The 16,119-nt window shown below is 37.9% G+C and overlaps 4 protein-coding genes across 4 annotated transcripts; 2 read left to right on the forward strand and 2 right to left on the reverse strand.

Moving 5' to 3' along the window:
- Positions 1 to 2,868: 2,868 nt before the first annotated feature.
- On the forward strand, positions 2,869 to 3,717 carry GCK72_023872 (uncharacterized protein; the record flags this gene model as incomplete). Its single annotated transcript, XM_003109583.2, has 3 exons — positions 2,869 to 2,920; positions 2,971 to 3,144; positions 3,347 to 3,717. The coding sequence occupies 3 exons, from the start codon at positions 2,869 to 2,871 to the stop codon at positions 3,715 to 3,717; spliced, it is 597 nt and encodes a 198-aa protein (XP_003109631.2).
- Positions 3,506 to 3,736, reverse strand: GCK72_023873 (uncharacterized protein; the record flags this gene model as incomplete). The annotated part of the gene is made up of 1 exon (XM_053735603.1): positions 3,506 to 3,736. The coding sequence occupies one exon, from the start codon at positions 3,734 to 3,736 to the stop codon at positions 3,506 to 3,508; it is 231 nt and encodes a 76-aa protein (XP_053579169.1).
- A 1,190-nt stretch (positions 3,737 to 4,926) lies between these two features.
- On the forward strand, positions 4,927 to 8,158 carry GCK72_023874 (uncharacterized protein; the record flags this gene model as incomplete). Its single annotated transcript, XM_053735604.1, has 12 exons — positions 4,927 to 5,083; positions 5,135 to 5,398; positions 5,453 to 5,578; positions 5,625 to 5,838; positions 6,202 to 6,422; positions 6,466 to 6,670; positions 6,717 to 6,907; positions 6,992 to 7,229; positions 7,276 to 7,391; positions 7,441 to 7,750; positions 7,798 to 7,988; positions 8,037 to 8,158. 12 exons carry the CDS (start codon positions 4,927 to 4,929, stop codon positions 8,156 to 8,158), a joined length of 2,355 nt encoding a protein of 784 aa, XP_053579170.1.
- Positions 8,159 to 9,223: 1,065 nt separating this feature from the next.
- On the reverse strand, positions 9,224 to 15,416 carry GCK72_023875 (uncharacterized protein; the record flags this gene model as incomplete). The annotated part of the gene is made up of 5 exons (XM_003109463.2): positions 9,224 to 9,365; positions 9,955 to 10,127; positions 11,139 to 11,468; positions 14,037 to 14,292; positions 15,085 to 15,416. The coding sequence occupies 5 exons, from the start codon at positions 15,414 to 15,416 to the stop codon at positions 9,224 to 9,226; spliced, it is 1,233 nt and encodes a 410-aa protein (XP_003109511.2).
- Between the last annotated feature and the right edge of the window lie 703 nt (positions 15,417 to 16,119).

Genomic DNA, 16,119 nt, shown 5'->3' on the forward strand with positions numbered 1-16,119 from the left:
AGCCTCCAAAATCTTGGCTTGTACCAACTGCAATGATGTTTACCCAATGTTTGGAGAACTACTGGAGTTGAGGTTGCAACAGCTATATTAGTAATAAGCTCTAGGGTTGTTCAAAAAAGAGAAATTGTGTTCTGTTGACTTTCCAAATGTCACATGCAGCATCACATCATTTTCCATAAGTTTCTATGGTCTCACTTATGCCGTGGCACTGTATGGAGGATACTGGAATACCTCTACTACCTCCAACATGAACACTGCTGGGAGGAATTTTACAGAAGATCTATCGGCTCAATAGGCAAAGAATGGTCCCAAAATTTTGGGTGACACAAATTTGAGAATTGAATGGTCCCAACCGCAAAGAATGGTCTCAACCGCAAAGAATGGTCCCTCAAAATTGACTCAAATTTTTGAATTTTTTGGCTGATTTTTGGCTGAAGGTGTGAGACTGAAGACGTGGGAGAGAACTTTTTTGTTACTTAACATTTTTTTTAGACTTAGGTTTCTTAGAAATTTTGGAAAAAAAATTGGCAAAAGCTATTAATTTGTCAATTTTTTTTCCGAATTTCCAAGAAACCTAAGCCTAAGAGAATGGTGAAAAGTGGTCCCTCACAAGAATCACACTCATTGTGTAAGCTTTGTCCCTCTTTCAGCACACTGATTCGGAATCCCCCAAAAAAATTTTTTCCACGGGCCCTTCCTAAACCTAGGTAAATAGAGGCGTGAAAATTAGTTTTGCTGGAAAATTTTAAAATTTTGAGTTGGGATCATTCTTTGCGGTTGGGACCATTCAATTCTAAAATTCGTGTCACCCAAAATTTTGGGGCCATTCTTTGCGGTTGGGACCATTCTTTGCGGTAGGGACCATTCGATTCCTTGGGACCGTTCTTTTATTTTTTGGGATCGTTCTTTGCGGTTGGGACCATTCTTTGCCTATTGAGCCGATCTATCTGCGCTTCTGAAAGAAAAATGATGTTCATTCTCCAGGAAAGCTGGTGTACATCCTCCACGAAAGCTAATCTGTTCGTTACATCAAAGAAAAATATTGTTACGCCAGTCAAGATTTTCCAACAAAACAAAATCTAAAAATGCAGGTTCTCTCAATAAGTCTCTTGAGTTATCAAATGATCATACTATCAATCGAATGTGAGCGTTTTGCTGCCCAGAAGCGTTGTTTCAATTTCTTTTCAATATCGTATCAACTTTTCATTCAATTTTCAGCCAAGCCTTCTCAAAAGAGTTAGAGATGGTATTCAAGATTTTGTATTCCAGGCTATTCAAAACTATGATGGGACGATGCTTAGATCTATACAAAGACGTTTTCTTTCTGATGGCAACGCAATGTTCAGTGGAATTTCGGATCAAATTTGAAGAGACATCCAACTTCTTGCTATAGAGTTTATTCACTGCACCACTGGAAAATGAAATTTGTGTTTTCTGCCGTGTCAAAGTTTGAGCGTCTTCTGCGTGTAACCTAAAATATTGTGTTTGGATTGTCGGATCAGTTATTGCTTCTCATTCATACTTTCGCGACTTGTGTATTACGAGACAACAGTATCTGGAGTCAGGACCATCCATATACCACCAAATTCATCGTTAGATTGCAACGATACTGGTCATTTCAATGTTTGCAGCTTCCATGATGAAACAACTCGATGACGTTCTTCCCCTTCGTGCTTTCTCTTCTCCTCCCCACATCTTCTTTTTTCGTTGTCCCTCGTCTCTATTTTCCGGTTTCTCTTTGCTCTCTTCCTTTCTCATATTTCTTAATCTCCCCTCTTCCCCCCTTTTATCTCGAATATTCCCGCTTACCGGCTTCGGACTAATTAATGCTCACCATGTCATTATAAATGTGCACAACAAAGCATATGCGATGCTCTATAAATTACAAATGTATTGAAATCTCTTTAACAATGTGAAGGATTGCATGATATATCTCAATTAGTACTCAACAGATACTTATTTTCTTATTCACCGTTTCTTGTTTTGAAACTCCGCCTTGTCCCCATAGTTATCCATATTTTTAAAAATGGACTACTACCAAATATGGCCGTAGTTGAAGTCTATTGAAAATTTTATTTCATGCTATTTCATGCTTTGAATCAAATTTTAAAGGTGAACATCATTAGTGGCTCCCGAAACTTGTCGTCCTTTTTCTCTTTCTTGTTGTTTCTGTTTCAATAGTTGTTTCTTGTTTCATTCCTCCTAATGTGTCATTTTAAGAAAATCTTGCCTGAAATACTGTTTTTGGCCTACGATAATCTTGGTTTCAAACAAATCCCTTCTGAACCAACGTCCACCTGGCTTATATCGATTCTCCTTTCTCGTGTATCCGTTAATCTCCTCTCTACCTTCATCGCCCTCTATATCACGTCGCCCTTTTTCTCTGAGTGCATGTTTCTTTTTCCTTTTATGTTGGTTACCTCTTTCTTGCATTGGTTATTTCTTGATGTTCTCTAGCTTCTGCCACTTTTTCCTTTCTCTTCATCTTCCTCCAATTATTCTTTTATGTTTTGATTAAATCTAACGTGCTGCACTCTTGTCAGAGAGCGAGGCGATCTGGGAGCCGCGCGTCAATAACTAGTTGTTTTCTGAAGATTAAACGTTTGCTAATGTATCATACTCTTTTCATCATACTCTTCTCATCATACTACACGCAACTTACAACGTTTGTGTCAAATAGCCCTTACTCATCTCATTTTTTCGGTAGTACGGTAACAAATGTAACACGGTTTTTAGCTCTTTTTTCTTCACATCCTTCTCGAACCATCATGTTTTTCAGCAGATATCTCATCAGTTGTGATATTGTTTCTGTTGATATTTATATTTTTGTAATTTATAAATTAATGTTTGTAGGGTAGCTCAATCATAATGGAATCGTATGACTTAATAAACGTTCTCATGGACTATTGGGATAAATACGGTAAATTTAAAATCTTGAAAGTTACATAGTTTCACAGCCAGATTTTTCAGAGAGGTATTCAACAGACAGGAATTCAACAAGCTACATAACTAAATACGATGGTGCGCTTTTGCGTATTGAATCGGAGTGTGATCTCGAGAAAAGAGCACTTCGAATGCAAGAAGCAATTGAAATGCAAACAGGAACAGGAACCAGCGTGACACAGAAACTACCAGTTTTGAAAGGTTGGTGAATGTTGTAAATGATCACAATGATGTTCTATAATATACTAGTGGTTCGACTGGCATATGTTCTTTTCGACTATCACATGCATGAAAAATGGGCATAAAAAACAATTTGAATACTATGTTTTTGGAGATAATTTAAGATTTTTTTTTGACCTAATGAAAGCGTTCAAGCGATTTGTACAAAATGGAAAACTTTCAGGTCCACAATTTGCCGAAGTACGACAGGCGTTGAAAACTTTGAGACAAAAGTATGCAACATTGAATTCAAGGAGTATTCCTCGATTTATCAAAAAAGAAAAAGAAAGACAGGCTGAGACTATGCGACGGATCAAGGAAGTTTCGAGACAAAAAATACAGGCTATTCTAAACGAAGAACGTCCTCGATTCCTAAGAGAGGCGTATGCTGCTCGAGAGCAAGCTGCACTAAACGTTGCTGCTCAACAACAACCGAAAGAAGTTGAGACTGATTCAGTTCCACCAAGAAACGAAAGAATGCCAAGGCCAAATTACCGTGACGACGATTCTTCTGAGGAGGAAGATGACAACGACGATCCACCATATCGAGTTTGAAAATATTGGTAAGATTCATGGACAACCTACTTTTTCAATGAAAGTGAGAGTTGTTTCAGAATTCTATCGTGCTTCCTCCTCTCCAACATTTCGTCTTCGTACCTCACCACTCAGATATCTCAAACTCTTATTAATCTCTTGCATATTATTCCTACTGTGTACTTTGGAGTCGGATATTGATTCGAAAAGAAAAAAATCGCGTTAAATATTCCTGAAATTCCTATTTCCCTAAAATTTTAATCACTCTCTCAAACTATGTTACTATAGCGATTTGCATGGAAATTGTTTCACCTTTTTGTAGCCCAATTTTTTGGATACAACTATTTTGTTTTGATTCTCATATACGTTACATGAAAAGTGAACAATGATCTCATTGCTTTGATGTGAAAAAGTTTGAATATACATGCTAATTAAGATTTTGCATACTTGCAAATTTACGGCCCGGCATGGCCCGAAGGCCCGGCTTCAAAAAAAGGTACATTTTTTTACCAAATTTACTGAATTTTTTTGAAATTTTACATTAAAAATTTCAATTTTTTGATGCATAACTATCGTTTGATTGAATTCTGAAGTATAGTCAAAAATTCGACATTTTTTGGAAAAAATTCAAAAAAACTCAAATTTTCGTTCAAAATTTCAGTTCAAATTTGTCAGCCGAGCCTTCGGGCCGGGCCGGTCCTTGGAAATTCTCGTCACGGCCCGGCCCGGCCCGTTGCAAGTATGAGATTTTGGACCTTATTTTTCTTCCACCAATTCGTCTCATCGATGTTTCTATTACTCCATCTTAACATTGTCTTTTATTGGTAACGAATAAATTTTTCACTGTTTGTCTTGCATCTATTTTTGAACCTTACTTTCCCTCCCACTCGTTCTCTCTTTTATGATTTGCTATCAATAATGGATCAGTGTAAAGTTGGAAGCTCAAGTTAGGATTTGTCAGTTTCCCATCACTTAATTTTGTAAAGTTGTTTGATGGGCCGTCTACCATCCAACCAAATCAAAACAAACTGCATTCATTTTTTAGAGCTGCACAGGAGTACTGTACTGTTTGCTGACAGCAGCATGACAAAAAGACACTTGGAACCATTAGATGATTCATTGCTCCGCCCAACTATGAGATGGGGCCAAATGATTTTTAGGGTGTTGAGTGTAACTTGCATCAACCACATTTTTTGTGTATCTTTTCAAGAGAACAAAAACTCAAGTTGAATGATGGAAACGAAAGTTTTCCTGATTGTACTTCTACTACCAAAAATTCTGAAATGTCTCATGTATCATGCACGTCATGATGCTAGACTTGATGTGAACATCACTTCTGGGGGGTCTGAAGACTACACCATCCAACTTGCTCATGTTCTGTCTGAAAGTAAGTCTCAAAATTACTTTACTTTTAAAAACGAGTTTCACTGTTTTATAGTTTACCTTCACGATGATATTGTTTTTTGTATCGAGAATCAATTGAATACCAGTGTCTATGTTGATTTATGGGATTTTGAAAAAAACAATACTTTGCGGTTCATTCAACTTGATAAGAAACTGACTTTTGTGGAACTCAATGGGACTTCGAGTTTTCTCTCAATGATCCAAAATGGGCTGAACATCACTGTCCGTGCGGAGAACTCGTTTGTTAGTGGTTCTCTCATTTTTAAGAGATGTCGGGAAAATGTCTTCACATCTATGGGTGAGTTAGAAAAAGTTTGAGAAATAGGATCTTCGTTTCAACAAGATTTTCTAGAAGGAGAGTTAACGTCCCAATGGATTCCGTTCAAAAATTGGGATTCCACTATCCACGTTCCGTTTTCAATTATACCACGTGAGAGTACCTCCAGATATGTTCACTTCTCTACAATTCTGCCTCGACGTAAGCTACACAAAGAACTTTCTCTTAGACAAACGGTAATTCGCAGGAGTGTTGGCTGGGAACCATTGGCCACGAACAGCATTTTGCATCAATGCTACTTTGGAAGGGAGTATAGATATTCGAATGTCACGATGCAAGAACTGGAAAACATTCAACATCAATCTCGTTCAAACGAATAGACGACAGATAGCCCGCTACTGGAATGATTTCATCTCACTAAAAGAAAAATGTGCAGATGATGAAGAATCTTTTCCAGATCAGTGAGTATTGTAGAGGGATAATAGAATGAGATTTCTGTGCTAAAATCGGTTATGAATCTTGTTTAGCGTTTTTAATTCAGCGCAGTCAATTAAGTTTGTCACCTAACATATGAAGAAGTGCGTGTCGAGATCGAATTCCTAGTAAGTCATGCATGAAATATATGGTTCAATAGCTTGAAGTTTGTGTCTTTTGAAATTAATTTCCAATATTGCTAAACTCCTCAAAAAACGTAGTGTTAGTAATATTTATATTGAAGAATTCTATCCTTCGTTAGTTTGGTAAATGGTTGTTAATTTTTGATGTTAATATCAGGGTATGGTAAAACATAATCCGTTTCTCTGATTACCAATGTTTGCTTTCAGTTTGTGGTTGGAAATTGAGTCTGTAGATCATAGTGGAATCGGAGAAGTTATCATCTACAACTGCCATCATACTTGGGTTCGCGGTGAAAATGATGAAGAAGTTATCAAAATTACTTCTACTCTCGACAAAATTGAATCAACATTTTGGAGTTTCGATTATGTTGTTTTACCTCATCACCAAAATACCTACTTTGCTCCGATCAAACATATGATAGATACAGGTAATTGTATTGTGTTAGATCAAACACCTTTTACGTTTTATAGCATTGGTGACCGGTTCTGATGTCAGATTAACATTTGAAAAAGAGCTTCCTTCGACTATTTCGTTCAGTGCGTGTTACTCGTCAATGAAATACACAATTCCTGTCGATGCCAATCACAAAAAAATGAATTTGACCAGAGAAGCTTTGGAAATAATTTCTCATTTTTTGAATGATCTCAACTGTCCGGAAGAAAAAATCTACCACGGGTAATTGATTGAAACCACACGGATTTGGGAAAATAATATCTTTCAGAGTTTATGTGACTATTGAATCAGGAGAAATCGAAGTCATGGGAACCACCTACTTCCGAGTAGTTGGTTACAGCGGAGTAAATACGCCAGAAGGGAGACTGAAGGGTGACCAGCACACTACTGTTGCGTTTAATTTGAATAAAGGAGACACTATATCTCGAAACGTAAATATTCAAGATTTCATCAAAGCAGGTTGGTTTACAGTTACTTTTTTTTTAATCTAAAAATTGAATGCTGATTGTTGTTTTGTTACCGAAACACTAGATCTGTTTTTAGGAAAAAATAATGCTCACGTCGATCTTTATGAAATGTTCAATTGCACTGGACTTGTTCAACTGTATATCAGTCGCTGCGAATTTTCACCAAAGCTGAAAATTTTCAAACCGATGAAAAGTGGAACAGCGATACTTGAGAAACCAACAATCGATTTCATCTCTAAATTTTTTGAGGACTCAAGTTGTCTGTCAGATTTTCAGCCTATTCGATATGAATACGAATCAGAAGATAAGTTTGGGTGAGTTGGAAAAAAGAACTTTTTCAAATTCAAGTTTTATTTGCAGTTTGTACTTGCATATCGAAGCAGTGGAAAACACTATCGGCTATGTTGCAATTTATGAATCATTCAGAGCAAAGATGAGATTGTATGAGTTGAACGAGGAGTACATACAAGAACCATGTAAGTTATCTCTTTTATTGAAGGAGATTTCAAAACACAAATTTTTCAGATGAGAGAAGAGTGGATGAAACTATGCGAGTATTCAAGGGATCAGAATCAATGGTGGAAATGGTAATCACTCATTTATTGGAAAGAGCAAGAATGAAACCAGCTGTATCCCTTCGTTTGTATGTGTCTAGTTCCGCACCAATTGAGTTTTCAATCACCAAATGCGAAGACGACGACAGAACAGAGTGGAATACTTTAACATCTGAACTTAATGGCAGTGCAACTGCTTGGTACACTTTTGATGGGGAAGGATTGGATCTCTTGACTGGATACTCAGAATCAAGAAACTGTAAAGACAAATTTCACTCAAAGTATGCAAAACACTCATATCTAGTCTGAAAAAATAATCTTATTTCAGATTATTCTTCCACGCAAAATCTGATCGCCTTGCCTATGTCCGCGTTGAGTTCTCAATTGTCAACGGAACCGATTTGAACCAAGTCAGCACTTGTTCAGTCACTGAACAATTACATCTTAGAGCAAGAGAACTTCATCAAAAAGTTATCCTTCTACTCGTGGAGGTAGCAATGATTGTGGTGATAATTTTGGGTAAGAAAAGCTTCATTGAGGTTCAATGCATTATCAGACATTTTACAGGTACATTGTTGTGGTTGTACATCCTTGGAAGACACAGAAGACAAACTGCATCTGAAGTAGTTCCAACCCAGCTCACTGCTGTCTCAATGTCGACTGCAGGCCCAATGGCTGTCGAAGTTTGAAAGAACCCAGTTTTCATCAGCAGTTCACATTTTTAATTATCAAATCTTAATAATTTCAAGTTGTTCAATTTTAATGTTTTTAGTAATGTTATTAATTTGTTTGCCTTATGTCCAAATATTAATCATCAGAGCAGTCATTTATATTCAGAAATACAATTTTATACAGAATAACGTCAATGTGTTTGACACAATAAGTATCATTGCTAACAAAGCAAAAGTAAGCAGACAACGGGAGAGAGAAAAATCACGTAACCTTACTTGTGAACCGCGCGAACCTAGATCTCACCTAAATCGGAAGAAGCATGAGGATCAGCACCACAATATGGTGGTTAATAAAGCCAAAATGATAGACAATTAAGTTGCGTTGAAGACCATTGAACTGACAATCAAGTATATGAGAAGAAGAGAAAATAAGAAGTTAATAAATTATGAAATGGTACATAATATCGTCGTATTTATACGTCACTTGCTTCGTGACTGTCATTGCGTCGAGATCTGAAAATAAACAATAAGTTGGGTAGATGACATTCACGTGCAGAATCAAAAATCAATCATTACACTTTTGAATTAAAACTCATGCAAAATGTGAAAAAGGCAGTTTTGGAAGCAAATCGCAAAACCAACATCGAGAAGAAAAAATTGCCAAAACTCCATGCGTTTAAAAGAAAGTTATAAGAAAACACGGAATCACTCAGAAAGAAAAACGATGTGAGAAAAAGAAAGGTTTGTAGTTGAATGGGTAAGTAGGGTTATACTCACAGAAGCGGTCGATAGCTGGAAGATTGGGTACGGTAGCGACTGTAAACGCGCCAGTCAGAAAAACATGAATAATAACCTGTGTGTGCCCGTATGACGCCGATTCTCTATCGATAGACTGTTGAGGTGTGAGGGTGAAAAGTGGCACGGATGGTGTTTTTCTAGGTTCAAATCATGATTCTGATGTTAAATTATTTTGACTACTCGAATAGTGTTTTCTCTTTTAAGAGCTATTACCATCTCACCAGAACTTTCCACGCGCTATGTTTCCCAGAAAACTATATTTCCACTATCTTGAAACTGAGAAACTTACACAGGAGGTCCATAGCGGCTTGTGAAACTTTGCTGTCTCATGACAGTCTGAAGAGTTGCACAACGGCAGGCAAGCATTTCACGGAACGGTATCCGGAACTCTTTGTTGTATTTGCAGTAGATTAATGGGTTCAATGTGCTGAAAGTTTTGTAAATAAACTTTCCATTTCAAACGTAAATTGCTGAAAAGTTTCACAATCCCTTTTCGAATTTTATTCAGAAACTGCACGTAGAAATTGCACTCCAAACTAAAATCTTCATGACATTTTTTTTCGTTTCCTTTTTTCCCATTTTGGTGTCACATTACAGAGCACTCCATTTGTGTGTGTATACATTGACCTCTGATAAGTTAATCCCAATTTCCTGTATTTTCAGGAATCCCTTCTACTCTTTTTGGAAAATGCTTCTTGATGTACGTCATATTAGCGAAATTTGAGATTGTCTCATCTTTTTGACTACCATAAAAAGTTTTTGGCGTTATTGGCGGTTAGAAATAGTGTGGAGCTAAGCGGGAGGGCCGCTCATATTTCGCGCTCTCTAGAATATGCCAAACGGATGCATCTTCATCAAAGTTTATGGACTCGATGATTGAAATGTGGTTGGGCATATTCTCATTTACGATTTTCAGTCACTCTCGCTTTTTATTACCTTGGCAGTTCCTGATTGAAAAGGAAAGATGTGACAGGAGACAGAAGTTATTTACAGGCGATATACTCTATAGAACTCACCTATTGGAATACCCAAGCCATAATGCAAGTAGATCCAACCAATCAGGAATCTGCATGCCAAATGATTTGAAAATGGCAAGAATGAAGAACGGAAGCCAACAGATTATAAACACAGACATGATGACCCCCAATGTTTTTCTTGCTTTGCATTCGCTTTTCTCCGTCTGACGAATCTGTAATAATGAGTGCAATGTACTTTCTCTGATCAATCAGTGTTTGTCACAAGAACTGGTTTTCAAGTGTTGTTTAGAAAAAGTTATTTTGAAGTTTGAAGAGTTTTTCCTCCAATTCAGCTCTAAAAAATATGTGTCATGTGACGTAGTCAATCACTTTGAACTTTCAAAATGTTGCACAATGGATGTCTATTCTCGAGCTATTCAATTTGGTGTTCAAGTCAAGTGTACAATAAAAAGTCTTGGTTCCTTATAGCTTTCTCAGACTATGTCTCATTTTGGATCACCATCTATAGGTCAAAAATGAAATCGGATCCAGATTGGTAAACAATACAAAATCCCTGGACTTGAAATGAGCTTTTTTGTGAGCATTGATGATTGCGTCCCTGAAAGAGTTCTTGAGAAGGATTTTCTTTTTTTTTCTCCCAGTTTCTTAAGCTCCCGAAGCTTCTCACAAAGAAATTCGCGTCACATGTCGGAGAGGGCAGGCAACACAAACCCATTGAATATGATTTTATTGGAACGACTACGATGCCCCAACAGGCAAGAAAAAAACACGGGGTGAGATGGAGGAGATGAAAGAATTTCCACCGCTTCAGATCTCCAATAAGTGCCACTTTGAACATTTTAAGCACCGTTTAGTGCTTTTCTCTTAGCTATTTATACATATTGTATTGGGTTTGAGAGAAACAAAGAATACATAAAACAATGCTAACACTAAAACTAATTGATAGGTCTGGCACTACTTTTTTTTTGAGAAATGTTCACCAAAAGTGGTTGTGTAGTCTGTAGAATGCTGTTATACTATATTCTGTAATTTTCGTCCCTTCGCTTTCTTATTCAGATTTTTGAGTGTTGAAACCCCATAGCCCCTCACTGGACCCCCTGACTCCATCTGGTTTTTCAGGAACGCAATTATCGGCTTCTCAACCTCGGAAAAAAATGACCTTGCTGGTTTTTCTATGCTTTCAATCTCTCCCTCTTCTTCCTCATCATTTTTCACTGACGTACCAGTGGTCCTTTTGCAGCAGAGAAGAATGCGCTTGGTCGGTGGAGATATTTCCGTTCCAATTTGAACAGCCTCGAGTTGGTTGAATTGGCCCTCTCTTTTTTAGGAACATCAATCGTTTCTTTGTCTTGCAAGAAGTCTTTCGTTTCAGCGGACCCATTTTGTGGCCTCTCCGATGCATCAACCGAATTGCAATGTGACATTAACCTGTCTTGTGCCGCCAATCTTTTTGCAGCCCTCCAAATCTTGATGTTCAGAATTACCATGATGAAAGTTGGAGCATAGAACGAGATGATGGTGGCATAGCTTTGATAGATGAAATGAGGAATGACCTGAAACAAGGGAACAGTTTTTTTTCGCCTGTCGTTCTGACGGACTTCTATCATTTTTCATTGTCCCCGGGGAACCATTCATCTGATAAAAGCCGTGGGGGGCTTCGGTATGTTTGGTGGTATAATAGAATTTTTTGTAGGACCCAGAAGAAGAGGCGGCTCTCTTTCTCTTTCTTTACTTTTTTTGCGTGCGGTCGTTTGGTAAAGCCTCTGGCTCTGGTGCGCAGGAAGTTTTTATAGGTTGTGGAAATCACTTTGGGAAGCAGCGAACGAGTCAAGAAAAAAAGAACGAAGAAAAAGGATGACGGGAGAGGAAACATTTCGGAAACTTGAACATGTATACTTTTTACACTTTTCTCCCAGATGGGAATTCAAAAAAATGAACAGAACATGAAAAAGCGCCCCCAGAAGTTCCAAGTTTGAGGGTTCTGAAAAATGAGACCAAGGCCACCCTGCATGTAGTTTTTTTTTTCAAAACATGCCTTGCTTGATACAAATCTGAAATAATCGTGAAATATGAAATACACAAGATGAATAATATTTTATGGATTCTGTTCGCACCCGCAGCAATCTCCGATGACCACACAATAATTTTAGTTTCGGGATTTAGATACATTAATCAGGAATCTTATGCTATGAATCTATATCTAAAAATAGAACCTTTGGGCCATCTGTTTCATTTGGTCAAAATACATATACCGACTCATCTCAAGAAATCCCTCATTCTCCCATCCCTTCTACTCAAACATATGTAGAAACAAAGAAAAAACAGCTGCGAAAACTTAGTTTCGGAACAAGAAAGCTCTTTTCTTCTCTCTAACCCGTTCTTCCTCGTGTTATCTGATCGTCAAACTCGGGGAACATTAATGATTATTTATTGCCCAACATTTGTGCATTCTTCCACAACACTACATGATCAGTTAATGACGCGAAAGCTTTTCTCTGGACCCCCACTACACTTTGAAAAAGATCGGAAAACACGAACTTAAGATAAGAAATTGAGATGACTCGTTTCATCAACTATGATTCTAAAAATAAATATATTCCCATTTTTGGCGGGTTGTTCAAAATAAGAGAAATTAATTTGCATAAATAATGCAACCTTTGATTATCCTGCTCCCCTTTTTCTCTCATTCCTCCTACGTATTCTTGAAGTTTGCTCTAGAAAAGAAAAAAGACTAAATTTCCAAAAAATCTCGAAACCTCTCCGGTTACGGAAAGCAATATTCTAGAAATGGTTTCATGTTTCAAGATATCCAGACCTTTGCGTGGTGGTTATGAGACGTTTTCAACGTCACGAAACATCTTTGGAATCAGGAAATGGTTGAAACGTTCAAAAGGTCTTATTTCTAGGGTCATAAAACTAAAAATGGCGTTTTTGTCATCCCATAGTCCATCGTTCTTTAAACCCCGGTGATGGCGGTAAAAAAAACTTTCCAAACGGCTTAGAATATGTTTTATGTTAGCGCACTACTAAACGCGTCACAAGGATTCGCAAAACATTCACTCAAAAACGACCGGGTTCAATGCTGGCTGTGGTTGCTTGGAGAATGAACAAAGTAGTCTGAACGAATAACAAAAACTGAACTGAACATACACCTGTCTACAAACATTAAACTTATGACCCATCTCGTTCCCTATTTTTCGAGGAAAATTTTCGAAACGGAAGTAATCGAACAATTGAAGCGAACAATAGTTCAAGGCGTGTATCTGTCAATCAAGTAGCACTCCTAATTGCCGTTTTCACTTGGATCAAGATTTATACGCTGTCCTGTCAAGTATACAGCTTTTCCTCTTTCTACTGATTTCTGAATTTGGCTAGTCCCTTTTTATTTGCTCTTATTCTTTCGCTGGCACATTCAGTCCTATGTAGAACCTAAATTGATCGTTTTTTCTGGCTTCTCTTAATTTCCGGACCATACTAGCAAGATAAATGCAGCCATTTATTATACTCTCTTTTTCTTACGACCCATCATAGGCCGGATATTGAGTTTTTGGCATTTGGGACCCCTACGATGATGGATTGAAAAACCATTATTCACCTTTTTTCACTATTCGGGTGAATAAACACGTCCGTAATAATCGATGAATCGCAATAGTCGTTAACTTTCTTCACAGGCGGGTCTCACTCCCCTCTTTTCTCTTCAAAGTAATATGGCCCCGCCGTTCTCTCTTCCGCCGCCGCCACACCACCGCTCTTGTTCTATCTCCCGCGTCGTCCACAAAAAACCAATTCTTATAGTTATTTCCACAATATGTGTACTCTTCTCTTCTTTCTTTTTCTGTTTAAAAACGAAGCGAGAAAACCCCTTTCTCCATCCCATTGGCTGTGCGATTTTACTCGTCATCTCAACACTTTTTTACCGGCCGGGACCCCAGAGGCAAATTTCTTCGCGTCTCGAAACTTATGAATAGGTGAAAGTGTTGAATTGACAACACATGCGTTTGGTTTGGGTTTTCAAGATGTGAAGAAAGAAAGTGAGAGAAAAAAGAACGAAGGGACCGGAAAAAGTGTGGCGAATGAAATAATGACATCGATTTAGGAGGTGAAAAGTGGGGCCAGCTGACCTGACAAGTTCCCGTGTCATCGACATAAGTGCCGTCGTCCAGAAGATTGGCGATGATGTGCGATGAGATGCTCACTATGGCAGCAATGATCCATACGCAGGCAATGTAAACCATGATTCGCTTCGTCGTGCGTTTTGCGGAATATCGAAGAGGACTAGAGATAACCAAGTATCTGTCGACTGATATTGCGCACAAATTTACAATGGACGCGGTACACAGTGTTAGGTCGGATGTAGTGTACACTGAGCACATTGAACTGAAAATTGGAATTATGTTAGAAAAGTGTTATTTTTTGGTGAGTATCCCCCATCTGACCCAGATTCTAAAACAAATAGAAGGTCATCTTTGTTTCAAAATTTGCAATTTCCCAGTGGTTGGACCTCCTTTAAGAAGCCCTTTTTGAAGCGAGCGGAAGATGACATACGTTTTTGTAATACTTGCTCATTTGTCTTTCTGTCGAAAATCGGATCGCCTGCTCCTTCGGTTCTTTTGACGGTTGTCTTTCATTATTCGAAATATTATACGTCTAATAATAGATACATGATGAATTTCAGATTGTTTTAGGTCAAAATGTGTTTGTTTTTGAAAACAAGTTTTGAGTAGAATAAAAGAAAAGAATCAAGAATGCATCAAAGTAGTTTCGTCAAAAGTTTCGTCTAAGACAAGCACAATGCACAGCTGTTTTTTTTTGTTTCCAATGCTGGAGGGGTTTTTTAATGTTTCAGAAAGTGCAACGTGAGAACCTTTAATGGAATTCTTCCAAAACCAAAAAAGGGAATGAAAATGCGAAAAAAGGAATGGAGCAATCGCGTTTCAATTCTAAAATTTAGAATGGGATGTGATGGTCAACAGGGAAATAAGACACTATAAAAACCGAACGCTTTTCGTAAGAGGTAAACAAGTTTCAAAAGAAATGGAGAAATTCTCTCAATTTATTTTTGGGAAAATAGGTTTTAGTTTTTGATATTGTTGTTTCAAGAAACAAAAAGAGAGAAAGTGAACGACTAAATTTTGAACATTGGTGAAAAAGAAAAGAAACATAAATTACCTTCCAAGTGGCCATTTATCAAATAGGAGGTCAATCAGTGCAAGTGGCATCACGACAAGACCGACAAAGAAATCGGCAACTGCGAGTGAAACCAGAAGAAAATTTTGCGGGTGTTTCAGTTTCCGCACAAGTAAAACCGCGAGGCAAACCAACGCATTACCAACGGTTGTCATAATAATCATAGCAACAATTGCAATAGCTAGCAGCGCTTTTCCAGTCGTCATACCAGCAAATTGAACTCGATCGGCTTGCGGATCGTCCGGAGGCCATGCCGAAGTAATTGGCACGACTGTATATGAAGCGAATGGAGATATGTTGACTGCACGGGCCATTTCACCCCTCAGGCTGTGTCTGACTGCTGCCGCATAGACCACAAGTGGTTGGCTCTCGCCCGCCGCGACGTCTCAATCATCCCTCGCCCAGAAAGAGGCGGAGCTTCGGCCAACGCAATGTTCCCGTCTACGGTAGAAAAAAGTGTCAGAAGGGAAATGGGAAGAAGAACTTGGAAGTAGAGTTCTGATTTGAAATTCTGGTATCTCTAGTCTTGTCTTTCGTCTTTAGTTTTGATGATGGGGCCTTCTTTCTCTTGAAATGAAGAATCGGATTTCACAAGAAACAGAAAGTTGCCAATCTTAAAAGTCAGAAACTCAAGCAACCACGCAAAATAATATGAGAAACCAAAACATTTTCAAAAACAATACATTGCATTCAAATGTACGGCCAGTCGTTGGAATTGATAAGAAAATACGTAGTGTCACAATTGATGAGAAATAATTCAAAAACCAAAAACAAATATTATTCTTTTGTACTGAATTTCTGAAAAAAAAATATCAAAGAGGAAACCCCGATGGCTTCCTGAATGAACTTTGCAGGTCAATTATATAGATGTTTTTCAAAGCTGTCGGCAATTGTTTCCGTCAAGACAAAACCAGAAGAAAACATGAGAACGCGCTGGTTTTGAAAAGCATTTCATTACATTCTTTTGATCTTCAGATGTACTCTGATGTCCTTGTTTATGACAACCTGATGACAATT

The sequence above is a fragment of the Caenorhabditis remanei genome, chromosome X (assembly GCF_010183535.1).
Source record: "Caenorhabditis remanei strain PX506 chromosome X, whole genome shotgun sequence".
NCBI lineage: Eukaryota > Metazoa > Nematoda > Chromadorea > Rhabditida > Rhabditidae > Caenorhabditis > Caenorhabditis remanei.